The following is an 8,230-nucleotide window of genomic DNA, read 5'->3' as shown; positions in this document are numbered from 1 at the left end:
TCTCGCAGCCATACATGACTACTGAGAATACCATTGCTTTGACCATGCGGACTTTTGTTGGCAGGGTGATGTCTCTACTTTTTATCATGCTGTTTAGGTTCGCCATCGCTTTCCTCCCAAGGAGCAGGCGTCTTTTAATTTCATGACTGCTGTCACAGTCTGCGGTGATCTGGGATCCCAGGAACGTGAAGTCTGTCACTACTTCCACGACTTCCCCTTCTATTTGCCAAGGAGTCATGGGGCCGGATGCCATGATCTTAGTTTTTTTGATGTTGAGCTTCAAGCCCACTTTTGCGCTCTCCTCTTTTACCCTGAGCAAGAGGCTCTTGAGGTCCTCTTCACTTTCTGCCATCAGAGTGGTATCGTCTGCATATCTGAGGTTGTTGATCTTTTCCCCCGCAATCTTAATTCCTGCTTGTGATTCATCTAGGCCAGCATTTCGCATGATGTACTCTGCATATATATTAAATAAGCAAGGCGACAATATACATCCTTGTTGTACTCCTTTTCCTATGCGAAACCAATCAGTTGTTCCATATCCGGTTCTAACTGTCGCTTCTTGCCCCTTATACAGGTTTCTCAAGAGACATGTGAGGTGGTCTGGTACTCCCATCTCTTTAAGGACCTGCCATAGTTTGTTGTGATCCACACAGTCAAAGGCTTTAGCATAGTCAATGAAGCAGAAGTAGATCTTTTTCTGGTACTCTCTTGCTTTCTCCATAATCCAGCGAATGTTGGAAATTTGATCTCTAGTAGTTCCTCTGATTTATATACACTGCCATTAACGTCCCTTTTTAAAAAAAAAATGTATACAGAGATTTTTATTTTGTATTGCTGCTCTTGTGGGTTTTAAACAAATACAAATTTTGTACTGATTATACAGAATAATGACACTTACAGCCTTTGGTTCCCAGACTTTGACATTATTATGCTTTAATTGTTGCCAGTTACATTTTCAGTTATGCCAGCAATTGCTTTAAGATTTAGCAAGCCAGCACTTTCCATGCTTTTAAGAGGTACAAATTACATGGTAAAGTTGTACCCTGTATGATGCCAATAATGGCATCTTGACTTCTTATGTCTCATCAACTGCAAATTCTTAGCTATGTCAGAACACATTTCAATGTAGAGTTAAACCAGGCTGTGCCCCAAAGTATATTTTAAGGGATTAACAATTCTTAGGTTCGCACTTGAGAAAATGTTGCTACTGACCAGAAATGGAATTCAGATATGGTAACGTTTCTGTGCCTTTATTAGATGCATGAGCAACTGTGTTTCCTTGATGTGAAGCAATGTATGATTCTGCCTTGTATTATGGGCACTTGCCCCATAATAAGCATAAGGAGCATTTAATCTGTGCCATTTTAAACGGGAAAGGAGGTAATGCATATGTAGCTGGCAGCTGTATATTCAAAGAAGAATGGGATTTTGAGACAAGCAGATAACTGTGCATATGTGGGACTTCTGAATACCTGATTAGTACAGATTTTGCTTTAGGAAACAGTTCCTAATCTTCAGTAGGCTTTGTCACTCAACAATAGAGCATAGTATAGCAGTATTTCCGATTTTGATTCACTAGGTAATCCATAAATATTCAAATCTATACAACTCTCACTTTTCTAGGAACAGCCCTAGTGCCCTAATCTTGTTCATTCTTCATGGTGTTAAGTGTTTCACATACATACATATATAGAGGGGACCAGAGGAAGGTCTATGAATTACTAACTTCTTGGCTAGATTAGTTACGCAGCAGACAATGCATGCTAGCAGAAAACATGATCGTTGGCATCTGTCTGCTACCCATTTATAGGCACAGTGTCACATTAGCACAGGGAATGGCCGTGTTCTACACTCCCAGTAATGCAAGCAGTTTTGTGTAGAATGCAAACTGATGAAGGGGGTATGTCCGTGCTACAGAGGAAGAACTGGTATATGTGCTAGATAACTGGAAGATTTCCTGTTCACTGTCACATATCAGAGTCTGTACGTACTAGCTAAGATTGTTAGGTATATCATTGGGGGTGGGGGGAAATTGGAAAGCTACATAAATTTTGGAAGGTGTCTTTTCCCCATGCCTTATCAGAACACAGTGCCAAATCTTGGTTTCTGGGGTCACCATGGGGATGCTAAAGGCATTCCTCAGGACCTCTGAGGAAGTGAGAAAACGAGACTTGGAATAATACGGTTGTGTAGATTGCAAAGATGGGGGCAGGGAGAAAGCTATTTTGGTATTTCGTAATTTTGGAAAGTAAGCCGTTTCTCATGAAGAAAAGGGCTTAGTGAGGAAGTGGGGACTGGGGTTTAGGGGTCTCAGGTACAGCTTGAGAGATTTTGGCAGACGAGGTATGAAAAGACACTGTGGCTGGATTTTTATTTATTTTTGCTCGGGGGGGGGGCTATTGGAGCAGCCCCCAGGTATCTTGCAAGGTGGCTGTTTGGCTGTCCAACCCCTTGGAGCCTGGAGGCCCTGCAACGGACCAAGATCCAGATTTCAGGTCAGATCTCCCAGGGCCACCTGCAACATACAGTAACCTATCCAACATTGGCCTTTGCAATAAAATGAGACCGAGTTTGGTAGTACCCTGGAAGTAATATGACATGATGGGAATTTAAACTTGCTCTAATGAATCTCAGGCCTAGTCTTGGTTTTTCTTAAAGGGAGGAGGGGAGCAGCATTTTCAGAATGTAGTATTACTTCAGATAAATCCCAGATCACATTAAAAGTTTATGGAACATGTCCTAAAGTAATCATCCCAAAGCTGGGGAACGGGTGAGTAGCTGTTACTAACTAGACTCCCAGTTTACTAGAGAAAAGCATGGTTATCTTTCTTAATCACCGACTGATAACATATATGACAAAACTCAGCCTAGTGTCCCTTGAGCTTGCCAGTCCTTTTCCTACTTCTGCACTGAAGCATTCTTTGGAATACACAGGATCACTCCAAGCCTGGTTTCAAGACCTACTCATGCTGCTCTTTTTTAATTTTTTAACTCCAGCAAGTTGGCACAAATCAATCACTACCTTTACTTGGCACAGACTACCTCATGCTTTGTCTCTCTCTTAGCAAGCTTTTATTCTTGTATACAAGTGACAACAGACATTTCCAAGCAAAGGTCCGGGCTGGCTGCTGGCAGCTTGGAATTGGAACCCTCTCTCCAGGTGCCAGCTGGGCTAGTCCTTTGTGAACTCCTCAGCATCTTCCCAGGGTCTTTCCTTCTACCAAGGACAACTTGTGTTATAGGAATGAAGGGATTACCCAATTGGCAACCACATCAGAGCAGCAGGGGCTCCTTCTCGGCTTGAGGTATCACCAGTTGTTTTTCTCAGAGTGAATATTCATGCCACAAGCTGCAAGAGAGGCATTCAAAACATGATTATTCTGTGAGGAATCCAGATTTGGCATCTTAGTTGCCCTCTCTATTCCAGACAGTTCTCTACTGCCAAACAGCTGGACTGGACTAGGCTCCCTCCAGCGCCACAATGGCGGCACCGCAGCAGACACAATTTTATGGTCCACTTAAGCACATGATCTGTCTGGAGGCGTCTTGTCCCACGGCTCTCGACTTTCAAGGCCAGTGAGCTCTTGGCCAGCAGGAAGGAGGAGGCAAGGAAAACATTAACACAAGAGAGGAGCAAAAAGGGAGGGGAGGCTAGGAAAAAAGAAAAGAATAAAAGTTACTTATTCCCATCTAATGTTCTATGAGACTTCGTAGCCACTGACATTCCTGATGTTGGCTCCACTCCTGTGGTCTATAGCAGTGATGAAACTAAAAAGTCATACGTCTCACCAGTGCCTGTAAGGAAGACCACTAGAATCATCCCTGTGAGCTATTTCGGGCTTTCTAAAGGAAGATAAGGACAATAAGGCATGCAGTTTGATTATAATACAGGTCTAAGAAAGGAAACTTCAGGGTTCAGTTCCATTCTAAAGTATTAGAGTGGAATGAGGAAGTGATACAGCTGGAGTGCGGCAGTCCTTCGACGTGCACGACGACCTGGCTTGCATGAGCTTTTTAGGTGTCATGGTGCATACACCCAGTGTGGTGTGAGGGTCAGAGTGCTGGAATAGGATTGCTTGGTTTGAGTCCGCACTCTGCCATAAGAGCTCACTGACCTCGGGCCAGTCACTTTCAGCCTAGGGCCAGTCACTTTCTTTCAGCCTAACCTACCTCACAGGGTGGATACAATGGAGAAGGGGGGATGCTGTAAGCTACTTTGGGTCCTTGTTGAGAAGAAATGCAGTTTATAAATATCTAAATAATAATAATCGTACAATCATAGCCACTGGGACTTTCTACCATGATGAAATTGAATGTGACTTTACAGTGCAGACCCTGGCACAAGCTCCATGAAAGAAAGGGGGACAAGAAGACTGTCTGTGTCCCTTCACGAAGGACCCCCCTCCTCTGCGAGAATTAATTATGGAGTCTTCTTCCCTCCTTTCTCATGTCCTTGCTGCATTTCCTCCAGTCCACTTTGCCATGTAAGCCGCCCTGAGCCCTACGGGGGAGGGCGGGGTATAAATTTAATAATAAAAATAAATAAATAAATAACCTAACCCCCCTGGGGTGTCCTGCTCATTGATGCATGGTAAGAAAGAAACTGTCCAGCCCTTAGCCAAGAAGTCGTGCCACCTACTTGCCATTGGCAAGGGCCTGCATCGATAACCCAGCCTGCTCTTCCAGGGAGATCTCTGCACTGAACCCAGTGTACCCACCCCGGGGGCTGAGGGAGTGGGAAGCACCTGTGCATGATGGTGGGATTCCGCTTGTACTTCAGCAGCAGCTCTCGCACTGTGGTGGGTGGACTGAGCCCCAGCAACTCTGCTCGCTCCCAGCGCTGCAAGCGGGTGATTCCTGCCAGCGGAAGAAAGCAGGGTGGCCTGTCAGAAGGAGGGCCTCCCCCACGCAGTCTTCCTGCAAGGCCATCAGCTACAGGTTCCTGGAGACTTTCATTCATCTCGTCTGGGAGCTCTTACCAGTGCAGGGCCCAAATTCCCAGCTGAGATCAAACTGCTTCAGCACCTCTACTTGGTCTGGCTGCACAGCATCTTGAAGGAGGGCTTCTGCCTGGACTGTCTCTGCATCTGATGAAAAAGAAACGGATAAGAAGGGCCTCTGTCGTCTCGCTTCACTCCTGGAAAAGAAGTCCACAGCATCCCTTATCCAGTCCCACTAGTGCTCTTCTGACCTGCTCTCTGCAACTCAATCGTGGTCATGGAGTTTTGGTAGCGTTCCCACCCCTTTGATCCCATATACTGACCAAATACTCCTCCTGTTGTTTGCTGTGTAAATACTGTAAAAGGTAAAGGTAAAGGTTCCCTTGCTCGAAAGCCAGTCGAATCCGACTCTAGGATTGCGGTGCTCATCTCCGAAGAGCCAGCGCTGTCCGAAGACGTTTCCGTGGTCATGTGGCCGGGATGACTAAACACCAAGGCGCACGGAACGCTGTTACCTTCCCACTGAAGTGGTACCTATTTATCTACTTGCAATTTCTTGCTTTCGAACTGCTAGGTTGGCAGGAGCTGGAAGTGGTGGCGGCTACAAGCATGGACGGCTTCAAAAGGGAATTAGATAAGCATATGGAGCAGAGGTCCATCAGTGGCTATTAGCCACAAGGTATAGATAGGGACTCTGGGGCAAGTGATGCTCTGTCATCTTGGTGCTTGGGGGCGTCAACAGTGGGATGGCTTCTAATGTCCTGGCCCCACTGGTGGACCTCCTGATGGCACTGGTATTTCTGGCCACTGTGTGATACAGAGTGTTGGACTGGATGGGCCTTTGGCCTGATCCAACATTGGCATCTCTTATGTTCTTATGTAACCCTAGAGTCGGATTCGACTGGCTTTCGAGCAAGGGAACCTTTACCTTTACTTACTGTAGGTCATAACTAGGCTAAGGCAATGAAAATAGAAGAGAACCTTAGAAAGAGAAACTTTGACACTCCTCTCCATGATCAATGCAGAAGAGAGACCAGGGTTCCCCTGCCTCCTGAAATGTTATTGCTATATCACTTTACATTATTTATTGCTATATTACTTTACATAATGCAAGACTTTATTCACTTTCACAACTATACTATCAGGCAAGTCACCAATATTTGCATTTTATAAAATGAGGAAGGGAGGGGGTGATTTGGTGCTCAGTCACCATTGTGGCTCGAATTCCCTAAGACGTGTCAGGATCAACAGCAAGTAACTCTCCACACATGATTCCAGGGAAACGTTATGCTTTATTAGATTACAGGTCCGTTGCCATGGTCTACAGGGATATTGTTAGGAATGACAATGGGGTGGATGCATCCCTTCATGTAGCGTGATGCTGCAATTGGCTAAGCAAATGAAATCCAAGCGCGCGGGGGGGGGGGGATTCTCCTGGCAGGAGGTTACATAATGAACGGGAGAGTCTCCGTGCCTCATGAGAGCAGAAAGATTCACACCAACGGTGGAACGCAAGCCCTCCCTCCTCCTCAAGGTTAGTCAAGATAACCCAGTCTGGCAGCGCCAGTTCACACGGTCTCAGGAGAGCCTCCCTATCGCTGTTTACAGCAAGCTAGCAAAGCCAGCGAGCAAGCATGCACCGTAGCACCACAGTCAGGAAAGGACAGGTGCACAGAAAAAATGGCAGCTAGCTGACAAGACGTTAGTATGTGGTATTGTCCCACCACACCTAGAACAGCAGTCCCCACCTGCCACATTACTACTGCACAAGACACATGTTCCGTATCTTGCTGCTCTGCCATTCCCTCCAGAGCACCAGGCAGCTGGGACAGTGGGCTGAACAGAACTGGGGGGTGTAGGAAGGGATGGTAGCTGTCTTCCGGAAAGGAGCACAGCTATGTAACCACTATCAAAAGGAATAACTACACAGGTGGAATACTGCTACTGTAACAGTTAACCCTTGCCAGAAACAAACACCTTATACCTCCCTTGTCAATTACAGGTAATCTCTCACTCTGGGGTCCTCCTGCACAAAGTGCAGACCTGAAAATAGGCCTAACAGCAGCAGCAGACAGCCACAGAACTCTTGCAGGTCATATACATAAGGCTATCCCATCAGCAGCCAGTCCAAGGGACCTGAATTTCTCAAAAGGGGTGCCACTCCTATGGCAATTGGCCTATTCTGTACTTTAACAGCTCGGCCTTTTGAAACTGACTACTGATCATAGATTTATAAGAAGAAGAAGAAGAAGAGAGTGGATTTATACCCCATGGCCCTTCACTACCCAAAGGAGTCTCAGAGCGGCTGACAAACTCCTTTCCCTTCCCCTCCCCACAACAGACAGACACCCTGGGAGGTCAGCGGGGCTGAGGGAGCTCTTGAGAGAAACTGCTCTTTTTCAAGAACAGCTCTTGTCAGAACTAGGGCTTGCCCGAGGTCATCCAGCCAGGTGCAAGTGGAGGAGTGGGGAATCGAACCCGGCTCTCCCAGAGTAGAGTCTGCCTGCACTTTGCCACTGCACCAGACTGGCATAAGCAGGCCCCTGCCAGCAGCCGGCCATCAGAGAGTGCTCAGCAGGGCCACTTCCCACCCTGCCCTGCCAATACTCACCACAGGGAGGGCTCGGAGCCTTTGCTTCCTTACTGTCTTTCTTCTTCTTCTTCTTCCTCACCACTTGGAAAGAGTCTGTGATGAGACGCTTTCTGCCCATGGCTCCGTGAGCCTCAAGCCGGTTGCTCCCAATGGGAAGGCTGGGGGGAAACAACGCTAATCTAAGCTGGTGGCTTTGGGTTCTGTCCCGCTGAATCCCAACACGACAACCAGAGTTGCCTCCTGTCTGAAAATAATAAAGCTGGCTGGACACAGATGTGCCTAGAGGTCCCCTCCCATCTGCCTCCTCCTGGCCCCCAGCACCGGAGGGAGGGAGCCCCGGTCGACTAAGGGGGGCCTGTGTGTGTGTGTGTGTGTGAGACCAGGGACCCTGCCCCCTTGGTCATCAGGGCCCTGCCTGCCTCTTCTCCTGCCGCTCAGGGCTGGCGCGGGCAGGGTCACAAGGCTTTTGGGGATGGAATGGGATGCCGTAAAGTCTGCCTTCCAAAGCTGCCATTTCCTCTGAGGGAAAGGATCTCTGTAGTCTGGGGATCAGTTATAATTTTGGAACAACTCTCAAGTCCCACCCCAGAGCTGACAACCTTAACCCAGTGGGCATCTTTGTCCTGGGAGAGGGCATGGTGGTTGTCAGCAGACCTGGGCAGTAGTGCACCAGTAGAGAGGCAGACGGGTGGTGTAG

The 8,230-nt window shown here is 47.3% G+C and overlaps 1 protein-coding gene across 1 annotated transcript; it reads right to left on the bottom strand.

Annotated features, from left to right (window-relative positions):
* Positions 1 to 838: 838 nt before the first annotated feature.
* POLD4 (polymerase (DNA-directed), delta 4, accessory subunit) lies at positions 839 to 7,978 on the bottom strand. The gene is made up of 4 exons (XM_015418827.1): positions 7,552 to 7,978; positions 4,980 to 5,087; positions 4,746 to 4,857; positions 839 to 3,349 (listed from the first exon to the last, which is right to left on the bottom strand). Exons 1-4 carry the CDS (start codon positions 7,649 to 7,651, stop codon positions 3,325 to 3,327), a joined length of 345 nt encoding a protein of 114 aa, XP_015274313.1. The 5' UTR covers positions 7,652 to 7,978; the 3' UTR covers positions 839 to 3,324.
* Positions 7,979 to 8,230: the final 252 nt, after the last annotated feature.

This window comes from Gekko japonicus, unplaced genomic scaffold (assembly GCF_001447785.1).
Source record: "Gekko japonicus isolate JY-2015 unplaced genomic scaffold, Gekko_japonicus_V1.1 scaffold1466, whole genome shotgun sequence".
NCBI lineage: Eukaryota > Metazoa > Chordata > Lepidosauria > Squamata > Gekkonidae > Gekko > Gekko japonicus.
The sequence above is the reverse complement of the archived record's forward strand: the minus strand, read 5'-3'. Positions and strand labels throughout refer to the sequence as shown.

Bases quoted from the DNA above. Each gene is read 5' to 3' on its own strand.
- POLD4 (XM_015418827.1), bottom strand. From the start codon at position 7,651: ATGGGCAGAAAGCGTCTCATCACAGACTCTTTCCAAGTGGTGAGGAAG. The intron at 5,088-7,551 runs GTGAGTATTGGC...CTTTTTCATCAG, and splicing joins GGCTCCGAGCCCTCCCTGTG to ATGCAGAGACAGTCCAGGCA. The intron at 3,350-4,745 runs GTGCTTCCCACT...CCTCTCTTGCAG, and splicing joins AATCCCACCATCATGCACAG to CTTGTGGCATGAATATTCAC.